This window comes from Saccostrea echinata, unplaced genomic scaffold, assembly GCF_033153115.1.
Source record: "Saccostrea echinata isolate AGI-Se365-2 ecotype Australia unplaced genomic scaffold, CSIRO_AGI_Sech_v1 ptg000009l, whole genome shotgun sequence".
In the NCBI taxonomy this organism is placed as follows: Eukaryota; Metazoa; Mollusca; class Bivalvia; order Ostreida; family Ostreidae; genus Saccostrea; species Saccostrea echinata.
Genome location: NW_026889758.1, coordinates 14,386,416 through 14,410,000, shown reverse-complemented (window position 1 = coordinate 14,410,000; position 23,585 = coordinate 14,386,416). Strand labels below are relative to the sequence as shown.

At 35.1% G+C, this 23,585-nt stretch overlaps 2 protein-coding genes across 3 annotated transcripts in view; one reads left to right on the top strand and one right to left on the bottom strand.

Moving 5' to 3' along the window:
- The window catches only part of LOC133183341 (tight junction-associated protein 1-like), a 13,883-nt gene extending 12,607 nt beyond the window's left edge, over positions 1–1,276 (top strand). For both annotated transcript variants that reach the window (XM_061318299.1, XM_061318297.1), the window contains 2 exons: positions 200–283; positions 467–1,276. In XM_061318299.1, the coding sequence (XP_061174283.1) occupies positions 200–283; positions 467–904 (522 nt within the window). In that variant the 3' untranslated portion in view covers positions 905–1,276. The remainder of the gene's footprint in view (positions 1–199; positions 284–466) is intronic.
- A 9,268-nt stretch (positions 1,277–10,544) lies between these two features.
- On the bottom strand, positions 10,545–23,302 carry LOC133181832 (uncharacterized). Its single transcript, XM_061316459.1, has 5 exons — positions 22,772–23,302; positions 13,135–13,678; positions 12,039–12,297; positions 11,397–11,519; positions 10,545–10,965 (listed from the first exon to the last, which is right to left on the bottom strand). The coding sequence occupies exons 1-5, from the start codon at positions 23,269–23,271 to the stop codon at positions 10,778–10,780; spliced, it is 1,614 nt and encodes a 537-aa protein (XP_061172443.1). The 5' UTR covers positions 23,272–23,302; the 3' UTR covers positions 10,545–10,777.
- Between the last annotated feature and the right edge of the window lie 283 nt (positions 23,303–23,585).

Genomic DNA, 23,585 nt, shown 5'->3' with positions numbered 1-23,585 from the left:
ATCCTGTATAACTGGTCCTAGTACAGCTGTGACTCACTGTTAACAATAATGATACATCTGAAGGACTACATATGCTGTACGTCTGTGTGGAGGATAAAACAATGTGTCTTACAATGTGCCTCAATTTAAGCCAAATCTTGATTCATTAGTATTCTTCATAATTATCTATGCATCTTTATATATACTGCTCCTTTTATAGGAACGATACAGAAATGATTGTAACATAGCAGTTCAGCTGTTACAGTGCAAGCCTTCAGAATTTGTGTCTCACAAGCTTAACTCAGTAAGTATTTGTAAGACTACTTAACGTAGTGACTGTAGTGTCAAAACAGAAAATCTGTTTAATTCAGTATTTGTAAGACTACATAAGGTAGTGACTGTAGTGTCGAAACAGAAAATCTGTTGTCATCTTTGTGCTTTCTGCCAGATTTCATAAGGATTTCATGTTAGTATTCTTTTTGTGTAGCTGCCCATTGAATTACAAGAGAGGGTAAAGAAGCACATGACAAGAGAAGAAATCATAAACTGTGAGGATGCTCCTAATTCTAAAGAGGCTCCAAAACTTATCCATGTCCCCATGGCCACCTTCCCACCAACAGCCATGGTTTACTCTGTTAACAAACCAATGAACAAGTCTGAGACCTCTAATACAAGAAATGGGGCAAGTGATGGAGTTCCAATGGATGTTATAACTAAAGCACTGAGCCACCCAGAGCCAATCAAGAAATCGCGGAGGACATATATTTGTCTGAAGTGTCGTTGTGATGTGGTCTGTAATAACAAAGAGACTCAGGTCAACATGAGCCGGGAGACTCAAGGAAGTTGCGACAACCTGAGTGAGCTCAGAGTTCATAGACCATGTGGAAGAACTCAGTCTTTCTCATCAGAGAGTGAAATGTATTGATGAGTTTGAACTGGGAACTTCACCCAAATTTATTTCAATGGAAAATGCTCATCATCTTTGCACAGCACCTTCAGGTTTGGTCAAAAATCATATTCATGTGTTTTGTTTTAAAATATTTATCTGCATCGAACATCATAATCAACTGGAGGCATTTTATCTCTAAAAGTATACTCAAAATATATTGTCATGTGGTTTTGAGATAAGAATTGTTGATTTCATTCTTGGATGTTAAAGGTACACTATTAAGAATGTTAATTATCAGTAGTTTGCACAGAAAACACAGAACATTCATATATAACCTTCTTTCAATGTTGAAGAAGTTTAAAGTACTGGTAGTGATGATATGGCTTTCCTTTCCCAGCTTTTTTTTTTTTGGGGGGGGGGGGGGGGGGATAGATACTTGTATTATTTCAGGGTGATTGTGGATCAATCACTGTATTGTCTGCCAGGATTTCCAAAATCAAAAGCCTGTTCAAAATTTCAAATTCAGAAATTGGCCCAATAAAAGAAAAATATTTAATCCTTTAATATGCATTTGCCTGGTATTTCAACACCACAAGTTTCCCTAAATCGATTTTTGTTCAAGGAACACATGCATAATAAGTTGGCAGGCCATGCATTTCCTTACAATACATGACAGACCTACTAAATAAGATCAATATGACCTGTTTGTTGTGGTTGTCCTGGCAACATTCCTCTGAGAAGAGTGTAAATAAACTACACTGTATGTGTAAGTTCATCTTGTCAGTTGTGATCAAAAGATTTTTTTTTTTAAATCTCAGGATATGCAAGCATTTCTATTTTTATTTGACATTGATCCCCATCTGTAAAAGAATATTCAGACACTGAATCAAAATTAAGATGGTTTGATATCTATAAGATGATTCTTTGATTTTTTTTTTCTATGAGCCAAAAAAAAAATAGTAAAGTTAACACAGAAAATGAATAATATAAGAAAGTTAAACTCCTTCAGAGATTACCTGTTCAGATGGCATTAAAAAACATTATCTCACTTTTAAGCATCTTGAGATAATATTTTTATTACAACAGAATCCTAAGTTTTTTTTGTCCAGTACAGTGGATATAGGGACACAGTTTGCCGAAATTTTAAGTTTGTAATTCGTTACCCTGTGTGTGTTCATTAACAGTGTTCTGCATTTGATGGATATATGGTGCAAACGGTTGTGACAGAGTGATCGAGAGCACAATACATGCTCCTTAGAATGATTTTACTCTTTGTTAGTATAATGAACATCATGATTGAAATAAATCATCATGATTGAATAAGATTGGGCATTAATTTTGTTAGTATCAGTTGTAATTATATTCGTTCGTTTGTTTCCGTTAATTTGAAATATTTGAATTAAAGCATAGTTTCATCATGAAGAGCTGTACTGGCTTTAAAAGAATTTTATTGATATTAAAAGATGCTGTTTTTGTATCTCTTGATAATAAGTACAAAGTAAATATTTAGATTGCTTTCTTACTTTAAAACCTTGTTAATAAATTAAAACTTGTACCATCAAACCAGCAACTGTTAGTATAAGGAGTAGCTATAAGTAGAATATGAATGTCATCTCATAATCTAGCTATTGAATATGGTCATCACAATTTAAATGTCCTCAATTTAGTGATATTAGATGTCAATATATTAAGAAATATATTACTGAAAATATCATTTTACACTGCAGCTGAGTTAAGTTGAAAACTGAAGTTTTTTTTTCAGTAATATGAGATGACCATAATGTATGGAACAGGCTAAACAAATATATTGAATTTTAAGTATCTGAGTTATTTTTTTATGTTAATTAAATGATGTATGTACAAGACATTGTCTTACTTATCATATAACATTGTACTCCGTGTAGATAAACAAGTCTGGTAAAATGATACATGAAATGGTCACAGACAACTCTAGGATTGAACTGGTGCACATATACTAGTGCACCTACTCACTCTTTGGATGAACTAAACTACGGCTCTACAAAACCACATGACTTTAATGTAACTAGACTGACACTCTATGTGTTCCTTTTACAATTTTTGTAGGATGAATAAAAAGTTGTAATTGACATTGTATTGAAGAACCATGTCTAGTGATTAATATGTACTGTTATAATTGTTGAATAAATGGTATAAAAAAGATAATGTCCATGTTGAATGCATGAAAAACTATAACCAGAGGTCTCTGATGAGATTGTAATTCTAATGGTTTGTAAAGTGTACTTGCATGCCAAGTTATACTAAAATTGGACCAAAACTGTAGGAAGAGTAGTGTAGTGTTTTGAAAGTATTTCACAGAAATTTCTATTTTTAGTAACCAATGCAACACCATTCATCTAAATCAAAAACAAATACACAGATTTATGTATCTTAGTGTAATCTAAGTTATATTGCAATTAGACTAAAAATGTAGGAGGAGTAGGGTTTTGAAAGTAATTCACAGAAATTTCTATTTTTAATAACCATGGCAACATTGTTTATCAACATCAAAAACCAATATTATACAATTATTTGAGGTCAATACGATGATTTAGACACCTGAGGAGTACAATATTCACGAGCCCGAAGGGCGAGGTAAATGTACGTTGAAGGTGTCTTAATCATCGTATTGACCTCAAAAAACAGCAATAAGTGTTTTATTATATGATTATCTATTTTTGGTCCAATGTAGAGTAAATAATTCCTTATATTGACCTGGAAATAATTCCTTATATTGACCTGGAAGGTCACGTGCAGGTCAATATAACATAGTATTTTTCTAACATTGTTGGATCTCAGCCAATCAGAGAGATGGGAATTATTCAATCATATAATAAACAGTATTATGTACATTTATCTTAGTGTAGTGTGCCAAGTTATATTGATTGATTGTATGTGTTTTACGTCCCAAGGGCTTCAAATTTAGACCTTTACTTGGCACTCAGGGCCATTGAGCAGTGAGGGATGTATATCGTGCCAACGCCTGCCGTGACATGGGGCCTTGGATTTTAAGGTCTCATCCGAAGGGCCTGCAACTTTCACTTCAAAGTGCCAAGTGCCTGGCGAAGGAACAGTTGCTACCTTTTTTTTATCAACTTAGGTCAGTCGCTGCCGAGACTTGAACTCATGGCCATCTGATCACGGAACGAGTGCTCTACCGACTGAGCTACCATGACGGACAGGTTATATTGAAATAGTAGTTTGAAAAATTTTTACAGACAAACGGACAGATGATGGACACAGGTGCTTGGAGGACGGAACACCCCCCCCCCACCCCCGAGTTCCGTACCCCTAGGTTTCTTTGACTTTTTAAATAAAATATTTTCCTAAGACACATTCTCAAATGCCCAAACCATTACACATGTAATTTTCCCAATATCCAGGGCCCAAACCATTACAGGTGCACTGTACATTATGATAGGCATTTTGTATTTTAATTGCTATGGATCTACAACACCAAAGAGGAGTAAACAAAACAAAATGTATGTTCCTTCTGTTTTTAAAGATGCACACCTAATGTATGGTTCATACGTGACAGTCAGGTTTGATTACCAGTGACCAGATAGATCGGTGGAGCATCTCAGGAGGCCCAAGTTTGGATCCTGGTCTGGTCATTTTATCCCTTCCTGTTCTACATGTATCTAGCAGCTGCACTGCTTTAATCAGAATGAGGTGTTCTAAACAGATCAATCATGTCAATGCAAATCAAGGTCAGGTGAGGGGGCTAGGTATAGAATCATCAAAGTCTAATGGAAGACCTGCACAGATAGAACAAAAATCAATACCAATGGCTGGAATGATTTAATCTGGAGTAGATCAGTTACATTGTAACTCTTTTGAAAAACATTTTAAAAAGTGCTCATCAACAATCAAGTATTTTACTTATTAAACATAAAAACACAACTTTTACTCTATACATACCGGTAATCAGAGATGTATATTTCTTTTTGACATCAATGATGCCATATTTCAACAGCAAAAACACTTTACATCTATTTGGGTGCAAAACTTTCAGAAAAAAAGCAATGTGCCCTTGAAGACAAAGCCACAAATTTCATTGCCCTTTTCCTGAAAATGATAGAAAGGTTTAGCAAACCAACATGTACATGCATATACAATGTTTGTGTACGATACATTAAAAATACATGTACACTTTTACATCATTTTTCTTGTTTAGCAATTATAATGTGTACTTGTTAATGCTTTAAATGTGCGAGTCTTGATTCTGAAATAGGAAGGGGGGGGGGGGGTTAGAGAGAGGCTGGCAAATATGTTTATTCAGATTATTTACTTTCATGTCCTCCCAGAACAGAATATTCATTTCCAAGATGACCATGCAAGACAATTCATTTTCTTCCCTGGAAAAAAAGTTAATGAGGATAAAAAAAAAAGCGAAGAATGTCTGCCCAAATTCAAAATCTCAATTTCTTCGGGGATGGGTGCAAAGTACCACCAGTCAAGGTAAGATTATCTATTTCCTTCTAGAGAACAGATTATAATGTTCAAGGACAGATTTTTTTTTTCAACATTTTATTTATTTCCTTTAGCTACCAACCCCCCCCCCCCCCAACCCCCCTTCAGAATCAATTGGTCATCCACTAATCTTTGGATGATTTCAAATTGTTCTAAGCTTATCAACTCACATTTCATTAAATATATGAATATATTTATACCAATTAATTTTAAATCTTGATTCATCAAATTAAAAGCGAAGATTAGTTCATCTAACACTCAATAGAATAACATACTTCAATGAAAAACATTTAGTTCCTTGTATCAGAGGATGCAATAAATCCTCAAGTTTTAGAAGAACACATGCTTTGATTGAAATAAACAACCAGTAAGAAAAAATAAACTACTAGTTCACATGACTGGGTACTCGGTGATCTACATGTAAGTAGATATGTTTAGGATTTTTAAATCCATTAACAAAAACAATGACGTAATGCACAGATTCTGGGAGAAGCCCCTACTAACGTACATTACAAGTTGGTTTGCTAAATCTCTCAATTAACTGAGCTAAATGCACAAATTAACAAATCCTCAAACTTGTGTAGGGTCTTTTTCAAAAATTATAAAATATTGCTCAGAAATAACTCAAGTAGCTTGTGCTTCCCTTCAAAGTTCCTACAAAGTTGAAAATAACTTTAGCAAAGTTAAAACTTCTCAAGTGAAATGAAACACTGTGGCCAACAATTCTATGATCATTCAGTCTAGGAATGTCAAATACACAGTTATTTATATCTGATAATGATACTACCATACTCAGACACATTCATATCATAACCATACCAATGAAGAAAATCCAAAAATCCAGGAAAACATTGGAGTTTAACAAGTAAATATACATGTACAATTCTTAAGTGTTATTACAGAAAATGCAGATAAATGACAAAAGCTTCGGGTAAAATACGATATACCAGAAATATCCCACAGATAATCAGTACAGTTTATTTATACCAAAATTTGTTCTCTTATGAACTGATTGTTGAATATGAAAGTGAAATCTGTGGTTCTAAATAATCATGTGGGATTTTATTCATTACCGACCATCAACCAATACAAGACCCACTGAAATAGAAAAAAAACAAAAACAGAAATGAACTGGCAGTCATTGGCATTATTGTTCATGTAGGTGAAAATGACCACTGTGATATCACTGGTAACAAGCTACTCTCTCCATTACAAACTTTCAGTTTATTACAACAGCTCTGAAATTGTCCTGACAATAACCAAAGCTTTTATAAAAAAAAAAATACATGTATGCTATATAAAACCATGTTCACTTCATCTTTGATTCATATACTGAATGTTACATGTTTTTGGCAAAATTATAAAGCAAAATGATTGTAATGACAATTTTATAACATAATCATCAAAAATTGATCATTAAATAATATGTAGCAAAAAATATACTCTGTATCACAATTTTATCTGAATCACACAAAACACTTCTTGTAACCCTAAATAAGTTGTTCACTTATTTTTTGTTCATAGATATTGTAAATTTCGGTTAATATGCTAAAATTGAACAAGAGGCCCATGGGCCACAATGCTCACCTGAGTCTCTTTGGCCCTGCTGTTCTTCAGCAGATTTTTTTTTAATTTCCCTTCAATATATCATAAAAATTTTGACTCGATTACTTTACTCCACGACTTTTGACCAAAACCTAGTCCTAAAGGAGCTATGATTTAATCAACATTGAATCCACACAATATTGGAATTCTTCAATATCAATACAGTCGACATGGCCTTGCTGTTCTGGAGAACATTTTCTTCCTGTACACATGCACTACCTCTGATTTCAGCCCGGCCTTAACCCCATGTCTCATAATCTTAAAGAACTGATTCCATGCAGTTTAGGAGTGTTTTGAAATATGATTTAGTGTTGTCTTGCCTCTCTAGAGAAGATTTCTTCCAGTATACCTTTAAACTAGCTGCAGAACTAACCTTTATACAATGTACTCCCTTGTAAAACTGATCCCCTATTGAAGCCTAAATCCTATTCCCAAGGGCCCTGATCTAAACAAAATTGAATGTTAACTACCTAAGGATGCTTGCATATTGATATGACTAATCAATGCTTTGCTGTTCTTGAGTGGAAGATTTTCTCAGATTTTTCCCTAAATACATGTATTCCCACGTAAAACTTTGATCACCTATTGTGGCTCCACCCTACCCTCATCAGTCATGATTTGAAAAACTCGAATTTACACTATGTTGGGGACCTTTCAAATAAATTTCATCTTTTCTAGCCAGGTGGTTCTTAAGAAGAAGATTTTTAAAGATGCAATTACATTTTCACAAATTCTAAATTATCTCCTTTGAAAGGACACTTTGAGCCAAGTTTGGTTGAAACTGGCCTTGTGGCTCTGGAAAAGAAGTCCAAATGTGAAAAATTTATGACAACGACAACGATAGACAATGGACAAATTTTTATCAGAATAGTTCTCTTGAGCCTTTTAGCTCAGTTTTAGACATTCTGTAATAATCCCAATTCCTATAAATAATACTCTTGTTTGGTACTATATCTGGATGCTGAGTCATTTCTACATTTTAACCTACAATCAATCCTTGCCTTGCTTAAAACATAGGTAATCAGAGATTACAGAGCTCACCTCAACGAATGTTGTCTTTAAGTAAGGCAAAGTCCCACACTAAACTAATAATCTAGGAGTGTGCATCCCTAGATGCAACATTTATGCAATTTTGGTCTGATAGGGCTTGCAGTTACTTGGGAATAGACTTATCTGAAAACTTAAAACTAGTCACTCATCCAGAAAATGTAAGTCAAATCCAGCACCTGAAGCAAGTTTTGAGATTGTTCATCCCTTGATGCATCATCCTTGCAAGTTTGGTTCAGATAGGCCTTATAGTTACTTGGAAATGAGATCTGCTCCAAAAACTTTAATCTGGTTACTCACCTGGAAAATGTAGGTCAGATCCAGCATCCGAAGCAAGTCCAGTAGTGTGAATCCTTAGATGTATCATCCATGCAAGTTTGGTCAATATAGGGTTTAAAGTTACTTGGAAATGACATCAGCTTCAGAAACTTTAACCTGGTCACTCATCCAGAAAATATAGGTCAGATCCAGCATCCAAAGCAAGTCCAGTAGTGTGAATCCTTAGATGTATCATCCATGCAAGTTTAGTCAAAATAGGGCTTATAGTTACTTGGAAATGAGATCTGCTCCAAAAACTTCAACCTGGTTACTCATCCAGAAAATATAGGTCAGATTCAGCATCCGAAGCAAGTCCAATAGTGTGCATCCTTAAATGTATCATCCATGCAAGTTTGGTCAATATAGGGCTTATAGTTACTTGGAAATGAGATCTGCTCCAAAAACTTTAACCTGGTCACTCATCCGGAAAATACAGGTCAGATCCAGCATCTGAAGCAAGTCCAGTAGTGTGCATCCTTAGATGTATCATCCATGCAAGTTTGGTCAATATAGGGCTTATAATTACTTGGAAATGAGATCTGCTCAAAAAACTCTAACCTGCTCCAAAAACTTTAACCTGCTCCAAAAACATTAATCTGGTCATTCTTTAGCTGAAATTGCAGCATCTGAAACCTTGACTGGTACAATGAAACACACTAGATGCATCCTGCATGCATCTCTGACTAATATAGGCCATAGAAGTACTTGAAAAGAAAACTGCTCCAAAAACCTTACCCTGGGACGCTGACGCCGATGCCGAGGGTATTACATAAGCTCCCCCAACTTCGTTGAGGTGAGCTAAAAACTAAAATTTGATAATAAATTTAACATTTTTTTTTTTAATTCAGCAGACTTATTCAACTGATTTTGCTGTGTTAAAAAACAACAGAGAACTTGTTGAAAGATAATTCTTGAATCAGCAGGTATACAACTTTCCCTACATAATAAAAAAACAAAAAAATTATAAAAATTCATATATTCAAAAAAAATAAAAAAGATGTGGCTTAAAACTTACTCTATTACATAAATACAAACTTATTTGTTCTTTATGAGATACACTATATCAATTTCAGTATAGTCTAATCTATAAACAACATGTACAGGTAACATAACTGTTCTTTGTATATAAACATTTTGTTGGAAGGAACAATTTGTATCAACATGATACCACTACACTTATACTGCATCTGTACACTACATGCATCTGTAATCTTATCTATAAATTTGACTTTTGGCACAAAATTAAATCACAATGCAATCTAATAAACATATCTAATATACAAACTGCTGGTGGTAAGTAATTTTCAGCACCCCTTGTAAAATAAAAAGTCAATTGACAACAACCGCTGAATAATGACATGCCAATTAACCGTAAAATAAATCTCTTAAACTGTTGACACTTTTCTCTGATTTAAGGACCTTGATTCATACTGCTCTATGTATGTCATTGCTAGGGAAAACTTGAGTACAATGTACGTACAACATGTAATGTATATACTTGCACAGAAAATCAAATAGATGTCAAAATTATGCACAAAAACTTTGCACTCTTATTGCATTTATGTTAGTTTAGGTTCCACTGTTTTAACACAATTAAGCTAAGAATGCTTTCATACCTGATAGTAAGTTGGTAAGCTTATTGTTCTTACAAGAAATTTATTTCTTGCATGTTAAAAATTTTGAACATGTATTATGGCTTCATTCAAAAGAATGAAAAGTTGAAGTTGAAAATATGAACAGTAGAGAAAAAGATGACAGACTGACTAAAATCAGGAACCTTACATTTCATTTCACTTTAAGCTGATTATAAATTCACTAATAGATCAAATGCATAAACCACGTACATATATACATACTTCTCAGAATTAAAAAAAAAAGAGGACATTATACCACATCAAAATACACATCAAAATCTGAGATTTTTCAATTATGCAATAATGGAAAAATTTTAAATTTAAATACGATATGTCAAATAACGTCCTACCAAAAACAGACAATAGAGGGTCAACTACGATTCACAGTGGAATGTGAGATCTATAAACATGAGCTGTTTTGGTAAGAAAATAAAAAGCAATTTCTTTTTAACACAACACTCAAGGAAAGCAAAGAAGGAAACCTTTCATGTATATTGTCATAAACACTTCATTTGACACAGATCAAATGTCAGCTTTGTACTCTACAAGTTATTTAAACCGACCTAACCTGAAGTCAATAGTATATATGGCCTGTTATGATAGAGATATATTTAAAATAAGTTTATGAAACAAAATGAAAGACTCTTCCTCTCTGAATCACACATTTTTTACATATACAATGTGTTCCCAGTGTCATCTGCTGCAGTTTTAGCCCTCTTCTCCCCCGTGTCGTCTGCTGCAGTTTTAGCCCTTTTCTCCCCAGTGTCATCTGCTGCAGTTTTAGCCCTCTTCTCCCTGGTGTCATCTGCTTCAGTCATAACTCCTCCTCCTCTTCCTCTTCTTCAGGCAGTAAAGCCAACCTCTTCTCGTCTGTGTAATTGGAGGATTTTTGGAAGCCATTCTTTATTGTGTTATGATTTTTCTCTCTTCTCAGATGACCATTCAATTTAGTTTTCTTTCTTCTAAATATAGTTTTATCATCTTGGTCTTCATCTAAAACACCTGTCAAGTAGAACTTTTCTAAGAAACTCCCAGAAACTTCAGTGATTATATCAACAGGAATATTCCTCACAAGTTACACTTGTTCTTACCCGAGTTTAGGTTCTACCTGACATTTTCTATCCAAGTCGAGGTTCTACCTGACATTGCTTACCTGAGTTGAGGTTCTACCTGACATTGCTTACCTGAGTTGAGGTCCTACCTGATATTGCTTACTTGATTTGAGGTTCTATCTGACATTGCTTACCTGAGTTGAGGTTCTACCTGACATTTTCTACCTGAGTCGAGGTTCTACCTGACATTGCTTACCTGAGTTGAGGTTCTACCTGACATTGTTTACCTGAGTTGAGGTTCTACCTGACATTGCTTACTTGAGTTGAGGTTCTACCCTGACATTGCTTACCTGAGTTGAAGTGGAACCTGACATTGCTTACCTGTGATAAGAAGGTCGTAAGGTATCGGCTCTTCTCCTTTGAGAAGGTATAGAATAGACCGTGATGGCCACAACAAGTGAAGAAGAATTAAGTAGGAGAGGAGGTCTGCTCCATTTGTTATACCTAAAATACACAAGTGAAGCAGAATTAAATAGGAGAAGAGATATAGTCCATTTATTATACATAATGTTCTTACATTTGTGCTTTCAAATGTACATGTGAATTCCAGCTGTAATATTTTCATCAGTAACTATAACAGTTATATAACAAATCAGTAACTTTAACAGTTATATAGAACAAATTAATAACTATAACAGTAATATAACACAAAACAAAGCAATTAAAAAAAGAAATACTGTATACAGGGATATTTTCGCCCCCATTTTATTTTCTACCCAAGACACAAGTGGGCGAATTTAAGATGGGGAGAATTCAAAGAAAAAGTATAATTTTTTAAACAAAACTGTGACTGGGTGAAATTAAAACGGGGTGAAATTGTTTGCAAGTGTGAAAGGGGGAAAAAAACCTGTATACAGAAGCAAGAAATAGTCTCCTGGATTGTCAATTGTCAAAATTTTCAATAAAACAACATAAATTTACATTATATGAAGAGTTTTGCAATAATACCTATGGTGCACTTACATAGCATTATTTTTTTCTTCCATAGAGCAGAGAACTGTGTATTGAGAATAACTAAAACTGGAAGATATATAAACCAGACAAGGAAGTAGGCTCCAAACTGCTGGAGGAACTGAAGTCGATCCTCCGGACACCGGCTGGATAGGAAGGTATGTCTCAGTTCAAAGATGAACCAGATCATAATAATGATCCGGAATCCACATATCAAATATCCAGGCCACGTCTGCCATTCATCCTTGTTAGAAATGACATCCACCTCAAACTAAAAGTATCAACTTGAATGTAAAATGTAGTTCTCATTCTGGTAAATTTACCATATGAACTGTCCTGTATAATCATGATAATACATACTTGTACTATTATATGTCATTTTAAATATTAGCAAAAGTGTACGAATAAGAAAAAGATATTTGGGGTTGATTTTATGCCTCTTGACTCTTTTGAAACATGTTAATTCAAGCAGGGAATTCAATAAAAATTAGCACTGGTCAGTTTAAAAAGACGTGTATCATCATGGGTAACCATTGAGAGGAGTATACACATAGTGAGATGACAAATATATACCCTTAATTATATTTATAAGTGACAGAATCCTACAAGGGATAAACTCATTTCCCCTGATAACAGAACAACAGTGACATCTCTACCGCAGATAACAGCTGTACCTTTGTGTATCTGCTCAGTCATACTACCCCCTTGTTCCCCTAATTACAGGTACACAGATCTGCCTGTCAAGTACCTAGTACCTTGATAAGATCTCACAGCTACTACTAAAGTGATTCAGATAAGAAATATAAGTGATTCATTTCCTCTATGTATGTACCTGCTATATACAGCAAAGCCTCATTATTTTGAACTCGATGGGATCAAGAAAAAAACTTAAGTTATCGAAGAATTCAAGACATTGCAATTGAGATTTACGTCCATAAAGAAAAAGTGATTGGGACATTCAACATAATCATCATCAATAAAATTTAAAAAGTCAAATTCATAAGAGCAACTTTATTCAAAATTAATTAGGACTATAATTATTAGACAAGCTTAGACTTCTTTCACATAATACATTGTCAAAGGCATATGAAATACTTCTATGACTTACCAGGTTCCATAGGAACAGGACACAGTTGAGCAGTGTGTAGACCCCCCACAGAGAGAACACAACCTTCCTCCCCCAAATGTTGGGCTGGGTGATCATCCAACCCTTGGCAAGAAGTAACAGACTCAGCATAAATAGACACTGAGCTATAATATCTATAGCATTGCCTGCAACAGCAATCCAATACACTCCTACTCCATTGGAGGCAAATACGGCTACATGAATAAAGTTAAAAAATATTCCAAATGCTTCTGTGCATGTGATGAGCAGTAAAAACTTTGTAAGTGAATGCCTCTGTTTAGAATAGACATAGAACCAGAAAGGCACTATGATGATATAAATGCCAAGGAAACCCAAAAAGGTTTCAAATATATCATGTTCTTCAAAAGAAAACTGATGTTCCACTGGATTCCAATTCTTGTAAATGGGGTCACCATTAACCAACCAGATGTCATAGTCTATTGTGATATCATCATCAGAACTGACCCAGGAACAGTTTTTATTGGTCGTATTTCTGTAGCAGGCAACTATACTCATGTACCAATACCTGTAAATACAATAAAATTACAATATAGCAAGCAACCAGGCAACTATACTCATGTACCAATACCTGTAAATACAATAAAATTACAACATAGCAAGCAACTATACTTATTTCCTGTAGTGTAAATTTAAATATACAACTAGCAAGCAATTATATACCAATACATGTAAATAGGACATAAAATTACAAAAGCCACAGTGACAAGCACTGATTTGTAAATTTTGGACATTCAACATGTCATAATATGGACAGTTGTGCTGACAAATAAGAAAATGCATGTTACCATATAATGAAAATTTGTCTACAGAGCCATCCATAACAATTCAGTGCATATATATTTACATTTATTGATACCATATTATATAAATATTGCATGTAGTTGAGAGTAACATTGAAAATTTTCACCCCAAGAAAACCATTGTCAACCAAGGTGCAGCCGAGGTTGACAATGGTTTTCGAGGGGTGAAAATTTTCAATGTTACTCTCAACTGCATGCAATATTTATTATATTATACTGTTTTATACAAATACATGTAACAGTGAACCTTGCGCGCATAAATTCTGCGCAGTCACTATTTTTTGGAATATCGCACGTCGTCAAGCAATGTTGACTGTTGCAACGCTGGAGGGCGTGGTTTCATTATTCAGTGGGTAATAGTGTTTTTTAACAAATATTTCTCGACGAATCAGATTCAGCTAATTTACATGAAAGTATAATATGATAGATTGATAAATCATTGCTTCTTGAATATATTATGCTTGTTTAAATGATACACACCGAACTCTATGGCTAAATTGAGGGAGCAGCCATAACTGTTTAATATGCATGAGCATGCATTATGATTTTTCCTTGATGACCTTGCATTATACGGTGCTCAAAGTTTATGATCTCAAAATAAAGATCATTACTTTAACCCTTTAACCTCTGCATCCATGTCTTGGTGTTTTGAATGCCGAAACCTTCAACACACTTTATATTAACGAAAAACACATTTGGAATGTAAATACATGTTCAACTTCCTACATTAATATGCCCTCACTAAAAGACAAAAATGGGTATTACACTTTTTCCACATTCGGTAAAATATATACAATTGTGGTATCTCTCTGTTAAACAAAAGTTCTCATTAAAGAATTACATTATGTTCACTGAGAAACATGAACTTTATGGTTTCTGTTGTGTCTATACGTTGATTTAGTTTTACCAGTAAGTTCTTTAAAAGACTTTTCTTTTAAAAAAAATAAGGCAAAACTTCATACGAACAGACATTAATTTTTATTCTATGCAGTTAGATAAACTAATTCAAAAATAATTTCAGATAAACTTGAGCTTTCAGGTCCACAAACTTTTGGTCTTAACCACCATTTTTAAACTAATTCAAAAATCAAGATATGTGCGTCACTGAAGACTATCATTTTTCTATTATCTTATACATTAAATGAAAGGCTATGTCACTTACTGATTGATAATTTGTATACAAATGGAATAAATATTGATGGGAAATCAAACATTTCCCTTTATAAATGTTATAATGATTACTTTCTCATTGTAGGTTGTACATCTGTGACTCGGCTCAAAAGCTTAAAGCTCGTTTTGTTCAATATCACTTTCCCTAAAAATGTGATAAAAAGGTGCTCAAGAGAATAATAATAGGGTTGGAAACATGTGTGAATGTAACAGTTCAATATCTGTTGATCAGGAGGAGAAAACATGTGTATCTTATTGATGTACAAAGAATCTCCTTTGCTTTATCATTTATAATTGACTTGACACTTAATATGTAGCTGTCCAACAATCACAATGACAAAAGTACTATAGTTAACAAGGGCATATTGCTTTTTATCTGTCTATCAGTTTGTTGACAACTTTAAGATGTTTACATTAGTTTACAAATTTTCTATACTTCTGAAGTTAACAATTGCAAGTAGACTTCATACTTCACACAAGGGCAGATTATGACAAGTTCCTGACTAAAGGAATTTGGATAAGGTCAAGGTCATAGGATGTGTCAAGAACCTAACCAAGTTCATTTGGATAAGGCCAAGGTCATAGGAATTGTGATACATAAGAATCTCTATTTGGCAAAAAGGCAGGTTATGGTCAGACAATATGTCATTTCTCTGAGCCAGTCATTCTGGGACAGTCAAAGTAACAAACAAGAGGCCCAAGGGCCTTAACGGTCACCTGAGTATAATACAACAATTTAGAAGTTGAATACACTGATAGATGAAGCTTTGTTGCCCTAAAGCAAGAGCAGTAGGAAGATCAGGATCAACAAAATAATTAGTCTAGTATTCAGTATCAACTCATAAATTAAGTTCTAACCTGTCCCCCACTTAACACTATCACCATGCAGACTATTAACAAACTATTAGTGCTTCTGTACTATTTTTAAACCCATATTAAGACCTCTAGCATTGACCTCTCTTATGGTCTTTGAAGAACTTTTAATAAGATAAGTTATTTTTGTCTCATTTTTATTTATCTATTACTTACAGGTCTACCTGATTATTAAAACTAAGAAAATACTTTTTGAATTATATGATAAACATTCTTGCATAATTATCTTATTCTATTAACCTTTCAAATACATTATTTACAGTGATTAATTATCAAAGGTGAACGGAAAAGGGGAATAACTTCTCTCAGTAGAATACAAATTAATAGAGCCCTGCCCAGGACTAGAATGCTTAGACAAATGGTCCAGATGTTCAAAAATCTTGTAGAAATACGCTTACTTATATCATTTAAACTTTTACTCAGTTTTCTTCCGATATGCCCAGAAGCAGAGAAGAATTTCACAGGTACAATGCATTTTCACTACAGATTCAACAAAGCCTTACCCTAACACCAGAACCCAAGACCAAGGGTCAAGAAATTCAAAAGCCCCCCCCCCCCCCCATTATGCCAGAACCCCTGACCCTAGGACCACAAGATTTAAAAATTCTGTTCGAAGCTCCCATTTTCATCATAGCTAAGCAATTTATTTATCAGCTCAACACTAAGGAGCAGACAGGATTAATTACTGATTAATTAATAGAATTAATGCTTTCCCACTATATAATCAATAGAGCCCCCCCCCCTTTCCTCAAGAACCCCAAAAACTAAGGCCATATATTTAAAAATTTTGGAAGAGGCATCCTTGCCTATCATAATCTTGCACTTAGTTTGTTTAGATAATGTCCAGTAGCAGAGAAGAAGATTTTCAAAGAATCAATGCATTTTCACTATATAATCAATAGAGCGATGCCCTAACACCAGAACCCCTGACCCTGGGGCCATGAAATTCAAAATTTTTGAAAAGGCATCCTTATGCATCAAAACCATGCACTTAGTTTGTTTAAATAATCTCCAGTAGCAGAGAAGAAGATTTTCAAAGAATCAATGCATTTTCACTATATAATCAATAGAGCCCCGCCCTAACACCAGAACCCCTGACGCTGGGGCCATGAAATCACAATTTTTGAAAAGGCATCCTTATGCATCATAACCATGCACTTTGTTTGTTTAAATAATACCCAGGAGCAGAGAAGAAGATTTTCAAAGAATTAATGCATTTTCACTATATAATCAATAGAGCCCCGCCCTAACATCAGAACCCCTGACCCAGGGGCAATGGCTTTCACAATTTTGGAAGAGGCCCACCTCCTCATCATAACTATGTACTTAGTTTATCACCCTAATGCCCAGGAGCAGAGGAGAAGATTTTCAAAGAATTAATGCATTTTCACTGTATAGTCAATAGAGCCCCACCCTAACACCAGAACCCCTGACCCTGGGGCCATGAAATTCACAATTTCAGAAGAGGCTCTCTTGCTCATCACAACTATGTACTTAGTTACTTTATTTAATACCCAGGAGCACAGAAGAAGATTTTCAAAGAAATAATGCACTTTCACTATATGATCTATATAGCCCCACCCTAACACCAGAACCCCTGACCCTGGGGCCATGAATTTCAAAATTTCAGAAGAGGCATTCTTGCTCATCATAACTATGTACTTAGTTACTTTATTTAATACCCAGGAGCACAGAAGAGGATTTTCAAAGAAATAATGCACTTTCACTATATGATCTATATAGCCCCACCCTGGGGCCAGAACCTCTGACCCTGGGGCCATGAAATTCACAATTTCAGAAGAGGCATTCTTGCTCATCATAACTATGTACTTATTTACTTCATTTAATACCCAGGAGCAGAGAAGAAGATTTTCAAAGAAATAATGCACTTTCACTATATAATCAATAGAGCCCCACCCTAACACCAGAACCCCTGACCCTGGGGCCATGAAATTCAAAATTTTTGAAAAGGCATCCTTATGCATCAAAACCATGCACTTAGTTTGTTTAAATAATCTCCAGTAGCAGAGAAGAAGATTTTCAAAGAATTAATGCATTTTCACTATATAATCAATAGAGCCCCGCCCTAACACCAGAACCCCTGACCCTGGGGCCATGAAATTCACAATTTTTGAAAAGGCATCCTTATGCATCATAACCATGCACTTTGTTTGTTTAAATAATACCCAGGAGCAGAGAAGAAGATTTTCAAAGAATTAATGCATTTTCACTATATAATCAATAGAGCCCCGCCCTAACATCAGAACCCCTGACCCAGGGGCAATGGCTTTCACAATTTTGGAAGAGGCCTACCTCCCTATCATAACTATGTACATAGTTTATCACCCTAATGCCCAGGAGCAGAGGAGAAGATTTTCAAAGAATTAATGCATTTTCACTGTATAGTCAATAGAGCCCCACCCTAACACCAGAACCCCTGACCCTGGGGCCATGAAATTCACAATTTTGGAAGAGGCACTCTTGCTCATCATAACTATGTACTTAGTTACTTTATTTAATACCCAGGAGCACAGAAGAAGATTTTCAAAGAAATAATGCACTTTCACTATATGATCTATATAGCCCCACCCTGGGGCCAGAACCCCTGACCCTGGGGCCATGAATTTCAAAATTTCAGAAGAGGCATTCTTGCTCATCATAACTATGTACTTAGTTACTTTATTTAATACCCAGGAGCACAGAAGAGGATTTTCAAAGAAATAATGCACTTTCACTATATGATCTATATAGCCCCACCCTGGGGCCAGAACCCCTGACCCTGGGGCCATGAAATTCACAATTTCAGAAGAGGCATTCTTGCTCATCATAACTAAGTACTTATTTACTTTATTAATACCCAGGAGCAGAGAAGAAGATTTTCAAAGAAATAATGCACTTTCACTATATGATCTATATAGCCCCACCCTGGGGCCAGAACCTCTGACCCTGGGGTCATGAATTTCACAATTTCGGAAGAGGCATTCTTGCTCATCATAACTATGTACTTAGTTACTTTATTTAATACCCAGGAGCACAGAAGAAGATTTTCAAAGAATTAATGCATTTTCACTATATAATCAATAGAGCCCCGCCCTAACACCAGAACCCCTGACCCAAGGGCCATGAATTTCAAAATTTTGGAAGAGGCACCTTTGCTCTTCATAACTATGTACTTAGTTACTTTATTTAATACTCAGGAGCAGAGAAGAAGATTTTCAAAGAAAGAATGCACTTTCACTATATGATCTATATAGCCCCACCCTGGGGCCAGAACCCCTGACCCTGGGGTCATGAATTTCACAATTTCGGAAGAGGAATTCTTGCTCATCATAACTATGTACTTAGTTACTTTATTTAATACCCAGGAGCACAGAAGAAGATTTTCAAAGAATTAATGCATTTTCACTATATAATCAATAGAGCCCTGCCCTAACACCAGAACCCCTGACCCAGGGGCCATGAATTTCACAATTTTGGAAGAGGCACTCTTGCTCTTCATAACTATGTACTTAGTTACTTTATTTAATACCCAGGAGCACAGAAGAAGATTTTCAAAGAAAGAATGCACTTTCACTATATGATCTATATAGCCCCACCCTGGGGCCAGAACCCCTGACCCTGGGGCCATGAATTTCACAATTTTGGTAGAGGCATTCTTGCTCATCATAACTATGTACTTGGTTACTTTATTTAATACCCAGGAGCACAGAAGAAGATTTTCAAAGAATTAATGCATTTTCACTATATAATCAATAGAGCCCCGCCCTAACACCAGAACCCCTGACCCTGGGGCCATGAATTTCACAATTTTGGAAGAGGCACTCTTGCTCTTCATAACTATGTACTTAGTTACTTTATTTAATACCCAGGAGCAGAGAAGAAGATTTTCAAAGAAATAATGCACTTTCACTATATGATCTATATAGCCCCACCCTAACACCAGAACCCCTGACCCTGGGGCCATGAATTTCACAATTTTGGTAGAGGCATTCTTGCTCATCATAACTATGTACTTAGTTAACTTATTTAATACCCAGGAGCACAGAGGAACATTTTCAAAGAATTAATGCATTTTCACTATATAATCAATAGAGCCCCGCCCTAACACCAGAACCCCTGACCCTGGGGCCATGAATTTCACAATTTTGGAAGAGGCACTCTTGCTCTTCATAACTATGTACTTAGTTACTTTATTTAATACCCAGGAGCACAGAAGAAGATTTTCAAAGAAATAATGCACTTTCACTATATGATCTACATAGCCCCACCCTGGGGCCAGAACCCCTGACCCTGGGGCCATGAATTTCACAATTTTGGTAGAGGGCTCAATGCTTGTTACAATGATGCCAACAGTTTGACTGCTTGATGTCCTGGAGTAAAGAAGAAGATTTTTAAAGATTGCATTATTTTTGGTGGTTTTAGCCCCATCCCTCAGGCCCCAGGGGGGCAGGGACCATGAAATTCACAATTTTTGTTCCCTTTCACCCATAGATGCTATATGCCAAATTTGTTTGAAATTGGTTGAGCGGTTTCAGAGAAGAAGCTAAAAATGTTCAAATGTTAACACACGACGCACGCCGACGGACGAGAACGGATAGCAATAGGTCACCTGAGTGACTCAGGTGACCTAAAAATAGATGTATAACATTTCTTGTTCAATCAGTAAGTTTGTAATGGAGAAGCCCATCCTTGGCACAAAAATATATTATGACCAGAGGCTGACTAAGAACAAAGTTCATCTGGGCAATGTTTTGGTTAATTTGTTCCATTCTATTTATAGAAGTGGACAGGCTTTACGTCAAGCTTATTCCACTTCTCTAAAGAGAATAAATTTGTCCACATCACTGTGAACTCTTGTTTAAAACAAAACATGTTTTTCTAGTACAATATTTTTGTTAATATCTCCAATGTTTAAAAACAAACATTAAAAAGCTGTTTTACACTTAGAACAGTACATGTTTATCCAGTGTGTGTATGTCTGAAAAAGTTTTAAGTGTGTGGGTTTTTAAGTATATGTCAATGGAGTTTCTATAAGACTAAACATTATTAAACTCATGTGAATGTATGTGTGTCAAATTGCTCACAATAATACTTCCTAGTGCTAGACAACCAACCAGTCAGATTCTGTAAAATTTCTGATACTGATTTAAAAAAAAAACAAATTCATTAGACTCATCCCTTTTGGAGACACTTTCCCATCTATGAAAGTATTAAGACTAGCCACAAAAAATTAAGTTACAAACAGAAAGCAACCCCATGCAGGTAAGGATTTTTAAGCCTGACTGCAGAAACCAAGAGGTGGAAATAAAATACTGCTGTACATGCTTTTACCTCTTTCTGTTTCAATTAGTAGTTTATCACCATCTATCTTGACAAAAATTTAAATGATAGAAAGGTTACAGAGTTTAAATTTCAAGTGGGTTGTAAAATTAATTAAAAGGAATGAGTGTTTGTGCCCATGTGGAAAAGTGTATGTTTCTTGTTGAGATGACTTTTCAGATCGTCAGTGGCACATCTTGCCAGTATGCATGCACTGTCACTGGTAACTTATTGAAAAGCATCAGGACCATATTGTTATGATTATGAATACTGAAAAGAATGATTAGAACAGGGAATAGCAGCTAAGTGTAGTATTTGCTTGTATTAAATCTATTACCACCCCATGAAATACTGACATGCTGAATGAACAAAAGAAAATTTTGCACATTAGTGCTAATCATTAAAATCTTTGTGAAGGAGCTTTACTGAGATTTTATAGGTGTGATTTCAGAGCCTATAAATGGTTTGTGTAGAAATGTTTGAATGGATGAATGACAGAGTAAATTTATTTGTTTGATCTACTCTGACAAACCAGCCAAAATCACTCTTAGTACCAGTTCATTTTTTTTTCAGTAATTATTTTTTCTTCTTTTTTTTGGGGGGGGGGGGGGGTCAAGGGAAATACATTTTTTAAGTTAATGTTTATCATTTCTAAAAGACACTTTTTAGATTGAAACTTTTTACAGCAATAAATATTAAATCTGTCTAACTGTCCCATGTACTGTAGATTCCTTATTTTTCGCGAGTACTTATTCTCACGAAATGGCTCTTTAACGTCAAATCGCGAGAACAATAATTCGCGAGTGGACGGTTGATCAAGGGATTTAACATTGATTTCAGCACCATAAAAATAAAAGCGAGTGATTTTATTTCATGAGTGGTGCTTCTCGCGTAATTACGCAATAATTAATTCCTCGTGTATATTTAGGAATCTACAGTATACATTTCAGGGCTCTTGATTATCTATAATTGGGGCTGTTGAACAGCCCCATTCCCAGTGCAAAAAGGTACCTTTTTTCCCTAACCACCTTGAAAACTTATGGGTCCAAGTACATAAAAACAAAAAAACAAAAAATTAATGATTGCCTAAGTTCATTGTGAAAGACTTGCAATTGTATGTTTTTATAAGTTTTTTAAAGCAAAAATCTGATTGTACAATTATAAACTGACAATTTAAACTTGTTTGAAAGGTGAAAATGATTCTCCATTTACTTCATTAGTTCTTAAACACATAACAATTTTCCATGAACTAAAAGATGAAAAATCTGCCTAGGATGTTTTTTTCTCACAAAACTTCATGTACAAGCAGATTTATCTAGCTGTTACATTCTAGATGCTTGATAAATTGACATGTGGTGAATGTATAACAAAACTAATTTAAATTTATCAAACCTTAAAAATTTTACTGTGCAAATAAAATAATCACCAAAGCATACCTTGGTATTTGTTTATCCATTATTTTGTATGTAAACTGATAGTTTGGAACTACATTTGATGGCGTGTCTTCATCCACACAAAGTTTATTTTTAGGACATGGAACTCTACGGAGGTAGTCTTTCGTCCCTTCTGGTTTGCAGTCTTTATCATATGCCACTTGATCAATTGTTTTAAACATAGATTTACAAATGCTGGTTTTATGTTGTTTGTTCAATTTTGATGTAGCATTTCCATAAAAATGAGAGAAGTACTCACTATCAACAACAACTAATGTTAATGAGTTAGATGAATTACTAGTCGTTGATATATTTCCGTAAAAGAATCCCTGTGTCGCATCTTCGTTTTTCAAGTCAGTTTTCTGGACACCAAATTTCGACACGAACAAGAGAAAATCACTTGAGGACCACGTTCCTTTGTGTCTTTCTGAGTGTACAACAAGAAAACAAAAAATCAAATAAAAACAAGTGATCCATCGAAATATCCCTGAAGACACTTTCATTTTGTGTGCTTTATGTTTGCTGCGGTTTCGTTTCTCTCTACACCGTCTCCATGTTGAAACAAACTCATCACTTCCGGGTTGCAAAATTCATTAATTCGTTCAAAGATGTGTCTGATCCGACCTCTTAACCGATGAGAAAGAGGGGGAAGGGGGAGTGGGGCAAAACAAGATGGGTTTAGAATACCATTATTAAATAGGAGTATACAAAAATAAACAGGTCTAGGCGGCCTCTGTTTTTGGAGGATAGATTTTATCCTCTGAAAACAGAGGATAGCGGTCTTGCCACCTACCGGAATTTTCAAAACTAAGGGCAG